Here is an 18,795-nt window from a genome sequence, read left to right as displayed (position 1 = left end):
GAATGTGATCCACCATGTACCAGTACCAGTTCTGTAGTGTCCATTTTACAGACTCTTTCCAGCCCAATACCACTACCGCTTGAGCGCTTTCCAGTGCTGCAGTTTTTATTTCTTTAAAATCTCTTAGTTCTCTTTGTTTAATTAACTTCGCTATTTCTTTTCTAATTATCCAATTAATTTTATTTATTTCGTTCTGCATTTCCTTCCAAAATTTCTGAATTTCAACACACTCCCAGAACATATGCATGAAAATTCCTTTCTTTTGGCAACCATGCCAACAATTATCTTTCTCTTTCCCCTGGAAGTGTGCAAGTTGTGCTGGTGTATAATGCCATTTATGTAAATTTTTTCTTCTCATCTCTTTAACTCTTGTGTTCTTAATCTTATGTATATTTTCTACTATTGATGTGTCAGTGCCTGGAGACAGCAGAGCAGAAGAGAAAGAACTGGAGAAGATATACAAAACATGACGCTCTACAAATAGAAATAAAACAACTATGGCAAAGACAAGCAAGTGTAGAACCAATAGTAATAGGTACAGTGGTGTGATTCCAAATCTTTTCCTACTGGATATATGAGAACGTGCTTTGCACACCTAACACATGCTTCACACAATTGCACAGCACTCAAAGACTGTCTTAGGAGTCAGTGCTGATAGAAACATAGAAACATAGAAGACTGACGGCAGAAAAAGACCTCATGGTCCATCTAGTCTGCCCTTATACTATTTCCTGTGTTTTATCTTAGGATGGATCTATGTTTATCCCAGGCATGTTTAAATTCAGTTACTGTGGATTTACCAACCACATCTGCTGGAAGTTTGTTCCAAGGATCTACTACTCTTTCAGTGAAATAATATTTCCTCACATTGCTTTTGATCTTTCCCCCAACTAACTTCAGATTGTGTCCCCTTGTTCTTGTGTTCACTTTCCTATTAAAAACACTTCCCTCCTGAACCTTATTTAACCCTTTAACATATTTAAATGTTTCGATCATGTCCCCCCTTTTCCTTCTGTCCTCCAGACTATACAGATGGAAAAGGGGGGACATGATCGAAACATTTAAATATGTTAAAGGGTTAAATAAGGTTCAGGAGGGAAGTGTTTTTAATAGGAAAGTGAATGATGAGCTGATGAGCTGAGCTGTTGTTTAGTTCAGCTGAGGCAATCTGATCTGCTATGCAAATAAGCTGAGGTAAAAACCAAGGGAATGTAGGATAGGGAAAGGTGGGGGCGGGAGGGTGGGGCCACCTAGAGGTTGTATTTAATTTAATTAATTGTATTTCTTTGCCACCCAATTCCTGAAGGACTCTGAGTGGCTTACAACAGGTTATAGAAAATACATTTAAAAACACCGTAAAAGATTTAAAAACAGTTAAAAATCACCAACTGCCCCCAGAGATTAGAATTGCCCCCACCCTCCTTGCCTTTTGTAAGCTACTTAAAACCCACCTCTGCCGCCAGGCATGTGGGAATTGAGATACTCTTTCCCCCTAGGCCTTTACAATTTTATGCATGGTATGTCTGTATGTATGTTTGGTTTTTATATTAATGGGTTTTTAATCGTTTTTATTATTGGATTATTATTGTACGCTGTCTTATTATTGATGTTAGCCGCCCCGAGTCTCTGGAGAGGGGCGGCATACAAATCCAATTAATAATAATAATAATAATAATAATAATAATAATAATAATAATAATAATAATAATAAAAATAAGGGAAGTGTTTTTAATAAGAAAGTGAACACAAGAACAAGGGGACACAATCTGAAGTTAGTTGGGGGAAAGATCAAAGGCAACATGAGAAAATATTATTTTACTGAAAGAGTAGTAGATCCTTGGAACAAACTTCCAGCAGATGTGGTTGGTAAATCCACAGTAACTGAATTTAAACATGCCTGGGATAAACATATATCCATTGTAAGATAAAATACAGGAAATAGTATAAGGGCAGACTAGATGGACCATGAGGTCTTTTTCTGCCGTCAGTCTTCTATGTTTCTATGTTTCTATAATAATAATAATAATAATAATAATAATAATAATAATAATAATAATAACAACAACAACAACAACAACAACAACAACATACATAACATTCAGGCCAGACCTTGCAATTGCAATATTAATGGCCCCAAGCCTGCTGGAAAAGCCAGGTCTTCAATGGTTTCTGGAAGGCCAATAGAGTGGGGGCAGTTGTGGTCTCAGGGGGTAGTTGATTCCAGAGAGCCGGGGGCAGCCATAGAGAAGGCCCTTCCCCATAGGTCTGCCAGCCAACACTGTTCAGCTGATGGGACCTAGAGAAGACCAACTCTGAGGGATCTTACCAGTGGCTGGGAACTATGAGGTAGAAGGAGATCTTGAAGATAATCTGGCCCTGAGCCATGTAGAGCTTTCAAGTTAATAACCAACACCTTGAATTAAACCCAGAGACAAATAGGGAGCCAGTGCAGCTTGCGGAAGATTGGTGCAATGTGAGTGTACCCACAACCACTCGCACAACTGTACTCTGGACCAATTGTAAGCTCCGAACATTCTTCAGGGGTAGCCCCATGTAGAGTTTGTTTCAATAATCCAACTGTGAAGTGATAAGGGAATGAGTGACTATGAGTAGAGCTTCCTAATCCATGTAGGGTTGCAATTGGTGCACCAGACGAACCAGTGCAAAGGTCCTCCTAGCCACAGCTGTTAGATGTGGTCTAATCTTAGCTGTAGATCTAGGAGGACACCCAAATTGCGGACCCGTTCTGACAGCGAGAATTTCTCCCCCCCAGAGCCAAGGATGGACAATAGATACAGTCTTTAGGAGGCAGTACCCACAGCCACTTGGGCTTGTCTGGGTTAAATATGGGTTGTATGAGCCGGGGTGGCGCAGCAGGTAGAGTGCTGTACTGCAGGCCACTGAAGCTGACTGTAGATCTGAAGGTCAGCGGTTCAAATCTCATCACCGGCTCAAGGTTGACTCAGCCTTCCATCCTTCCGAGGTGGGTAAAATGAGGACCCGGATTGTGGGGGCAATATGGTGGCTCTGTTAAAAAAATGCTATTGCTAACATGTTGAGTCTAAGGAGAAGAGCGGCATAAAAATTGAATGAATGAATGAATGAATGAATGAATAAATAAATAAATAAATAAGTTTGAGCTTGTTGACACCCTCGCAGTTTCCAGGCACTGGCACATCACATCCACTGCTTCACTGAACTGATGTGGGGTAGAGATATAAAACTGGGTATCATCAGCATATTGTTGATACCTCACCCCCAAATGTCGGATGGTCATCCTGTGGTTTCATGTAGATATTAAATAGGAGGGGAGAGAGGGCCAAGCCCTGAGGCACCCTGCAAACAAGGGGTCTAGGGATCGACCTCTGTCCTCCTGCCAACACTGATTGGGAACAACCAGAAAGATAGGAGAAAAGCCACTGCAGCATTGTGCCTCCCAACCCCAGCTCCCTTAGTCGTCCCAGAAGGATACCATGGTCAATGGTATCAAAAGCCGCTGAGAGGTCAAGTAGCACCAAGATAGAGGAATGTTTCCTATCTTGGGCTCACTAGAGATCATCCATCAGCGTGAACAAAGCAGATTCTGTGCTATAGCCAGGTCTGAAGTCAGATTGACAAGGGTCCATATCACCGTTCCCCGTAAGCTGCGCGCGTGAGCATGTGCGCGCCCCAAAATACCCCCCCGCACACCCTTTTCCACGGGCGTGCAGTCCCCATCCCCCTGCCAGCCCACGGGGAGGTAGCGGGGGCAGGGAGGCGCCGGCAGTAGAAGGCGCTGCCCCCCGCCAGCCCGATCTGCCTCCTCTCCTCCTCTTCCGCCAAAAGAAAAGCGCGGAGGCTGCCTGCTTGAGCCTCCTGTAGCTCCACCCCGCTTTGCCCTGCCTGTCATCCTCCATTGTGTTTTCGGGGGAAGGGAGCAGCAGGAAAGCCCTGTGCCGGCCAGGAAAGAAAGCTTTCCGGGAAAGCAGCGCGCCTTTTAAACACGCTGCTTTCCTGCACCTCTTTCCTGGGGGGGGGGAGTGGCCTCCTCCCTCCCCTTGCCCAGGAAAGAGTTGCAAGAAAGCATTTATTTATTTATTTATTTATTTATTTATTCATTCATTCATTCATTCATTCATTCATTCATTCATGCATTCATTCATTCATTCATTCATTCATTTATTTATTTATACTTCTATGCCGCTCAGACACTATACTTTTCCGCCCACCCCGGAAAAAAAAATTAGAGGGAACATTGGTCCATATAATCTGTTTCATCCAAAGATCGTAGGAGTTGAACTGCCATCACTTTCTCTACAACCTTTCTCACAAAGGGGAAGCCTGGAGCCTGGACGAAATTTCTTTAATTCTGCTGGGTCCAGGGAAGGCTTCTTGAGAAGGGTCTCACCACCGCCTCCTTTAATGGTTATTAAGGACCCCTCACTCGAGTCTTCGGAGAGGGGCGGCATACAAATCCAAATAATAAATAAATAAATAAATGAATGAATGAATGAATGAATGAATGGATAAATAAATAAATAAATAAATGTGTTAACTAAAGCCTGAAGCCAGCCTCATGTCACTTCCCTGCTGGCCGAAACCAGCCAGGAAGGGCATGGGTCCCACAAACAAGTGGAGGACCTCATCGCTGCCACAGCCTTGTCTACTTCCTCAGGAGTCACAAGTTCAAATTCATCCCATATAATAGGACTAAGACCTGCCCCTGTCATCTTGGTCGGAATTGCCCAATCAAAGTCCGAATTTAAGCAATTTTATCCAATAGAAACTGTGCAAACTTCTCAGATCTACCCTGCAGAGGCTCTTTCATTCCCCCTTGATTAGGATGGAGTGAGTCACCCTAAATAGGGCAGCTGGGCATGAATCAGCAGATGCAATACTGTAAGTGTGGAAAAATGTGAACATTTTGCTGCCCATATGCCATATCCCATATGCCACTAAGGCTCTTAAAATTGCTTGGTCAGACTTTTGAGTTACCGGTCCTCCAGTGAAACACTCTAGATGTCTCTTCTGGCTCTTCAACCCCTGGAGCTCCTGGGTAAACCATTGTTATTGTCATTGTCATTGTTATTATTACTTGGAACAGCTTTGATCCTGCGACAATACCTTTAATACCATCAAACATCCAGATTTGCCTATCTCTTGAAGGATTTGATAGGTAGACAAAATGACAAACCCAGTCTGAACATCTGGCTGACTGTGTGAATAATAATAATAATAATAATAATAATAATAATAATAATAATAATAATAAAAACAACAACAACAACAACAACAACAACAGGAATAAAAATCATAAAATATCATGACATCCATAATCGCAAACCATTGAAACTATGTGATTATGGATGAAATGTGTCACAGTCATACCCATTGTAATCGGGCAATTGGTACCATGTCCAAGAATTTTGTAAAATATATTAACAAGTTGCAGCTTCCTGCTGTAGCACCAGTGGAGCTGCAAAAGACTGCACAACTCGAAACAACAAATATTTTAAAAAGATACTTGGTTGATACCTAGGTTGCTGGCAGCAACCTGTATCAACCATCAGAGCCAGTCAATGATATTTGTGATACATATTTAAATGTTCAGTTGACTGAATTTATGGTTCAATGAATAAAAGTTTATAATAACAACGACAACAACATAAAAACCACCTTACGCAGAACTGTGCTGTATACTCAGCACAGTAACTGCTCTTAGGTCCTTGGTTAGAACTTGAACTGCTAAGTTGTCACCAGGCCCAGATTGTGAATTGAATAAAGATTAACTATAATAATAACTCTAGATAAGAGTTATCTTTTATCTAGTAGGGGTAACTCTAGATAAGAGTTATCTCTTATCTAATATGGGTTTTCCTTTTAAAATAAGTCCTTAAACCATCCCCAACAACAAAATTGTAATATTTTGGTTGTAGGGTGGCAGCACTGTTATTTATTTCAGTTATATCTTAACCATAATTTACAAGATAGGGTTTGATACACTAAGTTCCAGAATAGGATTTTGGAATAAGTTAGAAAGTTAGAATAACATCCTGTATTGGGAACCCTGGAGAAGATCTACTAGCAATTCTGTGTAAAACTGTCCCATTCCTGAAGGGAATCAGTAATCCAGAGTTCTAAGCTGTTTGTCTAGAACATTTTCCATGCATCGTGGAGAAAGGCAAAGTTAACTAAGTCATTCCCTGCTCACAATTGGTGTCCTCAGCAATAAAAAGTAGCCCCACCATTACAATAAAGAAATCATGAATTAGTGTAAGGTGGGCTTACACAGTAGTGGAATAATCTCATCTTGGTTGTAACTTTTTCCAGGTCCACTGACTATTGATGCAATGACTTGTCTACTACGCCCTTCTCTCTTCTGCTGCCTCCTCATCCTCTTTCCATTAGCCTCCGGTTCTGCTTCTAATGAGGACACAGTGGTCATAACCAGCAGTGGCCCTATTAAGGGCAAGCAGTTCGTATCTGACAATGGATCTGTGACAGCCTATCTAGGCGTTCCTTATGCTGAGCCTCCCCTGGGGAAGTTGCGTTTCCAGAAACCTCTCCCACATCAGCCATGGAGTCAAACATTGAAAGCCACCAGCTTTGGGAATTACTGTCCTCAATTTATTTTCAAGGATGACCCCGAAGCAGAGTTATGGTCTTCTGCAACAGCACTGTCAGAAGATTGCCTTTCCCTCAACATCTGGGTGCCACACCCACAAACTTCTTCACCAGTCCCTGTTCTGGTCTGGATACATGGAGGGGGATTTTTATTAGGCACGTCTTCTGTGGATATGTTCAATGGGACACATTTGGCTGCCGCTGAGAACGTCATTGTGGTCACCATCAATTATCGCTTGGGAGCCCTGGGCTTTCTTTACTTGCCACCAGCTGCTCCAGGGAACCTAGGCTTATGGGACCAACAACTGGCCCTGAAGTGGATAAAAGGGAATGCAGCTGTCTTTGGGGGAGATCCTTCTCGGGTGACCATTTTTGGAAACAGTGCTGGAGCAGCTTCTGTGAATTTCCACCTTCTCACACCAAAAAGCCAGGACCTTTTTGCCCAAGCGGTGATCGAGAGCGGAACAGCCAATGCTTTCTGGGCTTGGAGGACTTCTAAGGAAGCTAAACAAAAATCATTGGAATTTATTCATCTGCTGGGTTGCTCCAAGGACAATAACATCAGCATAGTGCATTGTCTGCAAACAAAAAATGTTTCTGAACTTATTCACCATGAAATATCTATGTTCCTGAAAGGTGGCTTCCATTTGAATGTTCCCTTCAGGCCAACCATAGATGGGGAGTTTTTGCTTGGTGAACCAGAAAAGCTCATGGAGGAAGGGCAAATTCAGGTGAAACCAGTCCTCATAGGTGCAACCTCGGATGAAGCAGCTACATATGTCTACAAAGTTTTCCCTAACATCACTGACAATCTCATCAATCAGGAGCAGCTTCTGAAAGGGATACGGCTGTTGGTGCCAAATGCAACCGAAGATTTTATTCGGACGATTGCATCGAGATACAGTGAAGGACAACACGGCCCAGCACAATACCGCTCCGCTCTGTCCCACTTCTATACAGATCAGATCTTTTCATGCCCATTGTGGGAAGCTGCAGGAAATATCAGGAAAACTGGGAGTCCTGTATATGCCTATTTATTTGCACACCGCCCTTCATGGACAATTTGGCCTCAATGGATTGGGGCATCCCACAGTGCTGAGGTTCTTTTTGTTTTTGGAACCTTTGAATCAGTTTTTCGCATCAATCAAACATACACAGAGGCTGAAGCCAGACTGAGCCGTAAGATGATGCACTACTGGGCAGAGTTTGCCAGAAATGGGTAAGTGGTTCACTTTTCTTCTATAAAGTTGTATTTGAGGAGAGAAGGAGTGAGTGGGAAGTGCGGGAAGGTGGGGGGGGGGCATGTCAGTCAGTCAGTACTGCTTCTCCGAACTGTGCCGAATTGCCGCCACTGGTTCTATAGAACCTTCTCTGAACCTGGTGAATTTCACCCCTGTTCTATTCAATTCTGAAGAAGAGTCTGTCCAATCTCTTCTTAAAAACCTCCAGCAATGAAGTACAGACAGCTTCTAAATGCAAGCTGTTCCACTGATCAATTGTTCTTTCTCTCAGGAAATTTCACCTTGTTTCTGATCTGTCCGGGTCACTCCGGAAGCTATGACCAACCCAAAAAGATAAGCCAGACACACCGGTTGAATACAAACACAGTTTTATAATGGTAAAGAGAAAAGAAGCCAACAGAAAATGTCCTTACAGATCAGGAAAACACTGGAACTCCAAATAGATACACGAAGGCAATTGTTCATACAGAAACACAGGATCCTTAATGCTAGACGAGGCTGTTGAGCTAACAGACACACACCTCCCACCAGTCTTCAAGGCTGCTGGGCCACGAGCCAGGAACAAAAACGCTGAGAGAAAAGGCAGATAACACCAACTCCCCTTTGATAACACTCCACGCTGCCGGAATGGTTCTCATGCCTTATAAACCCTTCCCTGCTAATGAGGACCACACCCAACCCCCTGGTGTTCCTCATTCAACACTGATAATATCTATGCAGTTGATTTCTCCTTTGAGCTATGCGTCTCTGCCGCATACTAATGATAGCTTGTGCGTCATCATCCAGGGACTCCAGGGAATCACAGCTACTTGCTTGAGATAGCCCTTCCCCAGGGCTCCAAGGCCTTGCATCACCTTCACTTTCGTGACTGCTGTCTGCACTGTCTGACTGCAAAGAACTCTCCTCTCGGCTCTCAGCCTCCCCCGGGCATGGAGCCAGCAGAGACGCAGCTGGTCTTTGATCTGGCTCAGGCTGAACCACAACAGTTTCTAAGTTGATTCTCTCCTTGATTAGTTTCCATCAATGTCCTTTTCTTTCTCCATAGGAATCCCACTGGGTCAGCAGCCACCAAGGATGAGTGGCCACTCTATAATGCCACAGAGCAGAATTTCTTCCTTCTTCATATTGAGCCATTCCAGGAAAGGGTCAGTGATTGTGATTTTTTAAAGAGCCTTTTTTCAAAGGCTGAAGAGACAGGTAAGTTCAGCTATTAGTTATATCTGTGAACTTATAATGAGATATGCTGTAAAGATACAGCAGGGGAGAGGGGAGGGAAGGGCATATATGTTGTAGTGTAATAGAACAGACATCTTACAACTGTACTCACGAACTGACAATACACTGATCGGTTTCTGTGTTTTTAATATGTATATAATTCAATAAAAATCTATTTTTTAAAAAAGTTCAGCTATTAGTTCTGCCCTTGGAAAGAGCAGTGGTTATGAAAAAGATATTTTAAAAAAACATTTATATATCAAATATAGCGATCACCCATCTCACTCATACAGGAATCTCCAAAATTGATTTTATTGTCAGTCTTTCCTGAAACATACTCATTTGATTTTACACTGGGCAATTTTGTAATGCTAGTGATAAATTTTGTAGAGCAAACATATTTCACGACGGCCCAAGAGTTATGTCTCTAGTAATGTCTTCTATGTAAGCCTTAGTTGTTCACATAAAGATAACAACAATAATGAATCCCAAAACATCTAAACCACCACTTGACCACCATTGTCGCCGCCCAGAATCCTGCTGGACTTGGCCGGTATCTAAATAGCACCAAATTAATTGTCAATGACAAAATCCCTCTCGGTCAACTGCAAAAGGCAGTTTTATTTGGAATAGCTTACATCCTGTAATGATAACTTTAATATCGACAAAAAATATCTGCCCATTCCATCTTTTTGGGAAGGACAGATTAAATGGACAAAAAATGTCAAATCCAATCTAAACAACTGGCTGACCATGTGATTAACAATAATGTTTGATATAAATATTTAATAAATATATACCGTGTTTTCCCCAAAATACGACCCTGTGTTTTGTTTTGTTTTTGAACCCTGAAATAAACGCTTGGTCTTATTACCATGCACTCAAAAGCCTTATTGGGCTTATGATCAGTGGATGTCTTATTTTGGAGTAAACAAGGTATTATGCCATGAATCATGGAATCCTTAGAATTGTACTTCTAAATTCAGATTGTTTAATGATACGATATACACCTTACCTTGATATTTCATTTTTCTTTGTTCTGCAAACAAGTTCGAAAGTGATTCTGTTTCATTGGATTAGGAGGAGGTAGGAATCCAGTGGTTAGTAAAAATAATAAAGATGAGATAATATAATAAAGAAAAATAAATAAATAAACTTATCTTACTGCAGAGAAGAGCATCCTGGAATATCTGCTTTGCCTGTGTCTTGAACTGGCCTACTATGAAAGGCTGCCATTTTTATTTATTTAATTTATTTATTTATTGTTAGAGTTGAAAGGGACCATGCAGGTCATCAAGTCCAACCCCCTGCCTGAGCAGGAATCCTAAAGCACCCCAGCCAAGTGGCAGTCCAATCTCCTCTTGAAAGTGTCCAGAGTTGGGGAGTTCACAATCTCCGCAGGCCGGTTGTTCCACTGGTTGATCGCTCTGACCGTCAGGAAGTTCTTCCTTACTTCTAGGTTGAATCTCTCCTTGGTCAGCTTCCAGCCGTTGTTCCTTGTCCGGCCCTCTGGTGCTCTGGAGAATAGAGTGGCCCCCTCCTCTCTGTGGCAACCCCTCATATACCTGTATACAGCTATCATGTCCCCTCTGGCCCTCCTTTTCTCTAGGCTATCCATGCCAAGTTCCCGCAATCTCTCTTCGTAAGTCTTGGTTTCAAGTCCCCCAATCATTTTGGTTGCTCTTTTCTGCACCTTCTCCAGAGTTTCAATGTCTCTTTTGAAGTGTGGTGACCAGAACTGGATGCAGTACTCCAAATGTGGTCTGACCAGGGCGTAGTAGAGTGGTATTTAGGTTGAACCTCTTTGAAAATGGCATCCATATCTCAAAGGCACCATTTGAAAATCTAGCTACAGTTTTGATGGCTTCAGAATAATGTTTGTGTGTTTATTTCTCTCAGGAATCAATCAAGACTGCTCTTTAAAGCCTGGAGAAATGATAACAAGCTGCACCAGAGAACCTTCCAGAAGCACCCATTGTCCTTTCAGAGACTGATGATGGGATCTTGGAAGACAAATAAGGAGACCACCAAAGCCCACATCACTTTTTCTGTTAAAATAATAAATTGCTAGGAGTAATTCGTTATATCTTGAGTAATTCGTAATATTCCTCAAAAAGAACCTCTTAATAAATATTGTATTTATTTTTATTTATTTATTACTTAGATTTGTATGCCGCCCCTCTCCGAAGACTCGGGGCGGCTCACAACACGTGGAACAAATCATAAATAATCTGACAAATTTAAAATATTTAAAGATTTAAAAAAGACTCCATATACTAACAGACATACACACAAGCATACCATATATAAATTAAACATGCCCAGGGGGAGATGTTTCAGTTCCCCCATGCCTGACGGCAAAGGTGGGTTTTAAGGAGTTTACGGAAGGCAGGAAGAGTAGGGGCAGTTCTAATCTCCGGGGGGAGTTGGTTCCAGAGGGCCGGTGCTGCCACAGAGAAGGCTCTTCCCCTGGGGCCCGCCAACCGACATTGTTTAGTTGACGGGACCCAGAAAAGGCCCACTCTGTGGGACCTAATCGGTCGCTGGGATTCGTGCGGCAGGAGGCGGTCTCGGAGATATTCTGGTCCAATGCCATGAAGGGCTTTAAAGGTCATAACCAACACTTTGAATTGTGACCGGAAACTGATCGGCAGCCAATGCAGACTGCGGAGTGATGGTGAAACATGGGCATAGGATAAAAATCCCTTTATTTTCACAACATAAGAACTTGATACAATATGAAAAAAGAAATAAAGGAAACAGGAATTCCGCCAAAATTTGCTATAACCTAATGACTCACATATCTTTTTCATAGGGTTGAGCTCCTTAAATCTAATCAATGGGAAAGTTTGATATTCTAGGTATTGTAATCAAAATTATTTTAATAAATCCTGATATGGAGAAACCAGTTTAGGTAGGTTGCTTAAATTAGGACATGATCCATTTCATTAGAATCCTATTGCCTATTTTCATATCTTATGACTATAGCTTTTTTGCATGTATCTAATGCCACCCTGAGTCTACTGGAGATGGGAGACATATATATATGTGTGTGTTTATATATGTATGTATGTATGTATGTATGTGTATGTATGTATGTATGTATGTATACATACACATACATACATACATACATATATAAACACACAGAGCACACTGGTACAGAGCTGAAGAGATCAGGTCTGGTGGTTCAGCTGTTAATTCTCTGCCTTACAAGGCAGAAGCTGCCAGATGAAATCCCAGTAAGGGTGTGGCTAGCTGATGAGGCCAGAACAAGGCTGAAATGGTGCCATCCAAGTCTCCCTTAATTTTAAAATTTCAGCAAAAGGATCACCCTGGTATATTGAAGGAACGTCACAGCTCCTTTTTGCCTCTAGACCCAACCCAGGACCATTTCAAGGCAGTTAATTTATTCATAGCCAACAACTATATTCTGTATGTATCAAATGTTTTTAGCTGAAATTTTAAAATTAAGGGAGACTAGGATGGTACCATTTCGGCCTTGTTCTGGCCTCATCAGCTAGCCACACCTTTCCTTACTGGGATTTGATCTGGCAACCTCTGCCTTGTAAGGCAGAGAGTTAGCAGTTGAGCCACCAGACCTTGATCCCTCCAGCTCTGTACCTGGGAGGGGCTATATGTTTTTTTATGTTGGATCACCCTATATATACACACACACACATATATATACATATATGAATAAATTAACTGCCTTGGAATAGTCCTGAGTTGGGCCTAGAGTAAAGTGACCAGATTTTAAGATTGGGAAAGAGGGACACCATGGAGTGGGGGTTTGTGTGTGTGTGTGTGGGACCTAAAGAAGTTTAGCCAAAAAAAATTACAAAACAAATTTCTCACTCTCACTCTCTCTTCCTCCATCCCTTTCTCTCTATTCCTCTCTCTTTCTTTCTCCTTCCCTCTTTCTCTTTCTCTCTCCCTTCCTTCCTCTTTTCTTTCTCTCTCTCTCCATCTCTCTTTCTTTCTCCCTTCCTTCCTCTCTTTTTTGTTCTCTCTTTCTCTCTCTCTTCCTTCCTCTCTCTATCTGTCTTTCTCTCTCCCTCCTTCCCTCCCTCTCCCTCCCATTCTATTTCTCTCTCACTCCCTTTCTTTCTTTCTCTCTCTTCCTATCTCGTCCCTGCCCCAATGGTGCCCAGGTGGAGGTGAAGGCAGGAGAGGAAGCGGAGGGGTGAAGTGGGTCGGAAGGCTCAGCAGGTGCTTCCTTTCTCTTATGCAGTCTCTGCCCAATGGACCCGGACAGCGCCCTAACCTGCCCTCCAAGTTCCTCCACTGCTTTCACACACACTGCCCAGCTCATGAACGACATAGAAGGCCAGTTATGGGGGGGATGGAAGGATGAAACCCCCCTGTTCCACTGCCCCATTACTCACCCACGCAGCTGGCCTTCCTCTTTGGAGTGGGGGGGGGGCTGAGAAGGAAGAGCAGCTAGCAGAGGCCCGGCCAGCCCTTAAGCTCCTCCTGGGTCGCAGGGCTGCAGTGTCGGGACACGATTGGGCCCGTCCGGGGGCAGGGTGGGGGAAAACGGGTGAGTAAAGACCCTGCACAGCTGGCCAGAAGTAAGTGCAGAGACCTTCGGCCAAGCTAGGTTGGGCAGGGAGGGCAAGGCAACAGCAGGGAGCCCAGAATCCCCTCCCTCCAGCCTCTTCCCAAGGGGGCTGGTTGGGAAGGAAAAAAAGTGGGACATATTTCAAAGGATGCGGGACGCAGGACGTGGGACAAATGATGAAAAGGCATGACTGTCCCACTGAAAGTGGGACGTCTGATCACTTTAGCCTAGAGGCAAAAAGAAACTGTGATACTCCTTCAATATACCTGGGTGATCCAACTCCTCCCTGGTACAAAACTGAAGGGATCAGATCCTGTGACCTAGAGGTTAATTCTCTGCCTTACAAGGCAGAAGCTACAGGATCAATTCCCAGTAAGGGTATGGCTAGCTGATAAGGCCAGAACAAGGCCAAAATAGTGCTATCCTAGTCTCCCTTAATTTTAAGAATTCAGCAAAAAACATGTGATATATATTCCTTGTGTGTTGGCCAATAAAGAATTGAATACTTGGCCAATACTTTATTGGCCAAGTGAATACTTGGCCAATAAAGAATTGTTCTGTTCCTTCCTAGTCTTATTTTTGGTCCTCTAAAAATATCAGTAAATATCATGAAGATTTCACTGGATGCATTCTTTATATCCAGTAATATTCCATTACATATGCTTTTTTAAAATGAGGCTTTAACTGAAAGGTTTACACAGTCTCTCCATGATTGATTTTCTTTGTTACATTCTGGGAGGAGGCTTTGCAGTATGCCAGTGTGTCCACAGAAAAAGGGACAATAATGATTACTTTATCTTATAAGTGCAGTTTGGTTTTTAATTCATAGAGTGAAAGGGGCAATACATTTATCCTTCCAATGTTGCAGTATTATTTATAAAAAATAAATAAGGGCATAAAAAGGTATGTAGTTAAAAACATAAACTTTACTGTACAAAATCAAGCTGCATGCCAAATTATGCCCTTTCTGAGCCCAACAATATTTACCAGATACTATCTATCTATCTATCTATCTATCTATCTATCTATCTATCTATCTATCTATCTATCCATCCATCCATCCATCCATCCATCCATCCACCCACCCACCCACCCACCCACCTACCTACCTATCTATGTACCTACCTACCTCCTGTTATGCTGGGCTCTTCACTAATAGGAACATAAGAAGAGCCATGCTGAATCGGGCCAAAGCCCATCGAGTCCAGCATTCTGTGTCACACAGTGGCCCACCAATTGTCCATGGGGATCTTGAGCAGAAAGAGATGGCAAGACCCTCCCTTTCCCCTGACCCCTCAATAAATGGTACTCAAGGGAATCATGCCTGCCTCAACCAACATAGAGGCGGTACATGGGCATCCCCCCAGTGAGTTAGAAATGCAAATTCAAACACACACAGGCACAGAAGAAATGAAAATGAAATGAAAATGAAAAGCACATACTTTAAAAAGAGCCAAATTTCTCTCATCCAGATAATAGTCCTGGAATGCGGCCAAAGGCAAAACCAAATGAACAATTAAGGCAGCTGTGAATCCTCACAGCCTCCCCCTTCTATGAGTCCATAAGAGTTAGTTAACTGTGAAGTGTCCAAAAAGTCAGTAGAAGTCCTGGAATAATCCAAACAGTAGCAATGGTCTTTCTCCAAAAGGATAAATGCCCACACGCACACTCCCCAATGCCCATAATTTATCACCAAACACATTAACCTAATTGCTTCCGCAATGGGTGTTCTCCCTTATCTTCAACAATACCTGTGCGGCTGGTCCCTTCTTGCCATGAGCCTGCGCATACAGACCTCTACCAGCGGATCCTCCTTCAAGTCTGACGTCTCACTAATGGAGCATTAACCAATAATAATTTATTAGATTTGTATGAGGGTGGCATACAAACTATCTGGATCGCTATTTTGCTTGTAGCTTCACCTGCTGGTCTTCAAAATTCTACAAAACAAAACAAAACAGCAGAACAGTTTCTGCAAGCCATAGAAACATAGAAGATTGATGGCAGATAAAGATCTCATGGTCCATCTAGTCTGCCCTTATACAATTTCCTGTATTTTATCTTAACCCTATCCCTGTTATCCAATTAAAAGAACACATTCAACCACACATATTAAAAACACATCAATGTCCCCTAAATCTTACTGAAAAGAAAATTGAGAATTTTGATTTGATGGTTTCAATGAAACCAAGTTGATCACCTTCAGTACGCTGCTCTTTTGCAAAGTTTGAGCGTCTTTGTGCCAAGATGCTTGAGTATTAAGAGAAAATACATAGTAGCCGTGCAGATCTTCTCCATTTTGGCTTCTATTGCTACATAATTGGGTTTTGGTTTCATTTGAGTACTAAAAAGCACCTGCTGGTAATAGTTTCAAAATATATTCCATGGTAAAGGGTTTTTCAGTGAATCTTATGCTGTGGCAAGAAAAGCAACCATTGGATTTTGAATGGATACCAATGAAACAGCCAGTAATTATTGAGAATTCTTCATAATTTCACAGAAAATTGGGCAGTATATTAAAAAGCTAGTTTAGCAATATTTCTGCATCAAGGATTTGTCTTTTTTCCCCTGTAATATTTTCCTGTATTGTTTATGCTATTTGAATACTTTAAAAAAACTTTAACAGAAATATGAAAGCTGTTACAAATTTGTACCCCAATATAAAAATTATTATTTTAACTTTGACACAATATGAACAGTAGAGATCTGAATAAATTCCGTTAGGTTGGAATGGATGGATCATTCATGTAATAAGATACAGAGTTCCAGAGTTCCATAGACAATTTATTTTAAACAACCAGATGGGGGAGCCCTAACTTCTTCCTAAAATCACATAATCTTGCCAGATTTTGGTATGTTTTTTGTCTTATTACCCTGTCTTTAATGGATTTAATGTTAGAATTATTTTATCATTTTTTATAATTATTTTTTTTTTGAGGAGGGAGTGATCCACATCATTTTGGATGAAAACCCGGAATTTTCTAATAGAATACCTTAACCCAGTGTTTCTCAACCTTAGCCACTTGTAGAGGTATGGAATTCAATTTACAAAAATTTACCCCATAAATTTACATCCTTGATGGCCAACTTTATGAATGGTGTGGATGTGTATGATTGTGACTGCCTTTTTAAAACAACTTTTTATAGGGTTTTAGTTTCAGATAATGTTTTAGTTTTAGATAATATTTGACTTCTTTTTATTGCTATATATCTATTTATAATTGTACTATTATTATTGGGTTATTTCAGGGACCGCCTTCTGCTGCACGAATCCAAGCGACCAGTTAGGTCCCACAGAGTGGGTCTTCTCCGGGTCCCATCAACTAAACAATGTTGCTTGGCGGGATCTAAACGAAGAGCCTTCTCTGTGGCAGCCCCAACCATCTGGAACCAACTCCCCCCAGAGATTAGAATTGCCCCCACCCTCCTTGTCCTTTGTAAGCTTCTTAAAACCCACCTCTGCCACCAGGCATGGGGGAACTGAGATACTCTTTCCCCCTAGGCCTTTACAATTTTATGCATGGTATGTCTGTATGTATGTTTGATTTTATAATAAGGGTTTCTAACTGTTTTAATGTTGGATTGTTATATGCTGTTTTTATTACTGTTGTTAGCCGCCCCGAGTCTACAGAGAGGGGCGGCATACAAATCCAATAAATAATAATAAATAATAATAATAATAATTGTTGTAAGCCGCCCTGAGTCCTTCGGGATTGGGCGGCATAGAAGTCAAACAAACAAACAAGCAAACAAGCAAACAAACAAACAAACAAACAAACAAACAAACAAACAGACTCAGAATTTCCTAGCCAGCATATGCTGGCTGGGGAATTCTAGAAACTGAAACCCACACTTCTTCAATTGACCAAGGTTGAGAAACATTGCTGTAGCCCTGACGTAAAGATTCTAAACATATATCAAATAAATTCAAGTAACTTAATTTTCAGGGGATACTTGCCATGAGATGAAGATAATGAGAAAAATGGGTTTTATGGTGTAAGCTTCACAGCATAGCAGGCAGCATTGATCTTGGGTAAAATAAATAAAGCAGGTGTGAACATGTAACTTATCCCAATATGCATTTTGCTATACATTTTCTGATTCTGATTTTCTGCTACTGCTGAGTTTATGTGCTATTTATCATTCTTTGAGTCAACAGCTGTGTCTGGGTTAGCCTGAAATGACCAACTGCTTTTCTGATCCCAGCCATTACTGATCATATGACTTTGCCTCTGATAAACAGGTAGTCCTCAACCTTTGATCACCATTGGGACCAAAATTTCCATTGTAAGTCATAGTTGTAAGTAAATCTGGCCCCGATATTATGATGAGTTTCACATCATCATAATGGATCACTGCTGTCATTAGGTAAATAAAATTTTCCCATAGGCGTTTTTAGTTGGAAATTAGCAAAACAGGGTGCAGATCATGTTCATATGAGCATAGGACACTGCAATCAGTTTTAAATCTCACACTACTTACCAGAGCTTACAAAACTTTTGCCAGACCCATCCTCAAATACAGCTCATCTGTTTGGAACCCATATTGCATCTCAGACATTAACACTCTTGAAAATGTCCAAAGATACTTTACCAGAAGAGCCCTTCACTCCTCCACTCGAAATAGAATACCCTATGAGACTAGACTTTCAATCCTGGGCCTGGAAAGTTTAGCACTAAGACGCCTTAAACAAGATCTAAGTATTGCCCACAAGATCATATGCCGCAACGTCCTGCCTGTCGGCGACTACTTCAGCTTCAACCACAACAACACAAGAGCACACAACAGATGTAAACTTAATATTAACCACTCCAAACTTGACTGTAAAAAATATGACTTCAGTAACCAAGTTGTCAAAGCGTGGAACTCATTACCGGACTCCATAGTGTCATCCCCAAACCCCCAACACTTTACTCTTAGATTATCTACAGTTGACCTATCCAGATTCCTAAGAGGTCAGTAAGGGGCGAGTACAAGTGCACTAGAGTGCCTTCCATCTCCTGTCCTATTGCTCTCCTATATCTCCTATACCTTTCTTCTATTCCTATATCTCTTCTTCTATTCTTTCATTGATATGTTCTATTACTATATCTTCTTTTCTATTATTTCTTAGATATATTTTACTATGAGTATCTCCTCTATAACCTTCTGAGAGACCGCCTTCTGCCGCAC

The 18,795-nt window shown here is 41.6% G+C and overlaps 1 protein-coding gene across 1 annotated transcript; it reads left to right on the top strand.

The window, feature by feature from the left end:
• Positions 1-6,315: 6,315 nt before the first annotated feature.
• On the top strand, positions 6,316-11,143 carry LOC139160209 (cholinesterase-like). The gene is made up of 3 exons (XM_070737845.1): positions 6,316-7,822; positions 8,890-9,041; positions 10,959-11,143. Exons 1-3 carry the CDS (start codon positions 6,330-6,332, stop codon positions 11,051-11,053), a joined length of 1,740 nt encoding a protein of 579 aa, XP_070593946.1. The 5' UTR covers positions 6,316-6,329; the 3' UTR covers positions 11,054-11,143.
• Positions 11,144-18,795: the final 7,652 nt, after the last annotated feature.

Source organism: Erythrolamprus reginae, chromosome 2, assembly GCF_031021105.1.
Source record: "Erythrolamprus reginae isolate rEryReg1 chromosome 2, rEryReg1.hap1, whole genome shotgun sequence".
NCBI lineage: Eukaryota > Metazoa > Chordata > Lepidosauria > Squamata > Dipsadidae > Erythrolamprus > Erythrolamprus reginae.
Note: the sequence above shows the minus strand (reverse complement) of the source record. Positions and strands in the feature narration are given on the sequence as shown.

Excerpts from the sequence above, each read along its gene's own strand:
- LOC139160209 (XM_070737845.1), top strand. The coding sequence starts at position 6,330 with ATGACTTGTCTACTACGCCCTTCTCTCTTCTGCTGCCTCCTCATCCTC. Across the intron at positions 7,823-8,889 it reads GCAGAGTTTGCCAGAAATGG|GAATCCCACTGGGTCAGCAG; the intron begins GTAAGTGGTTCA and ends CTTTCTCCATAG. Across the intron at positions 9,042-10,958 it reads TTCAAAGGCTGAAGAGACAG|GAATCAATCAAGACTGCTCT; the intron begins GTAAGTTCAGCT and ends TATTTCTCTCAG.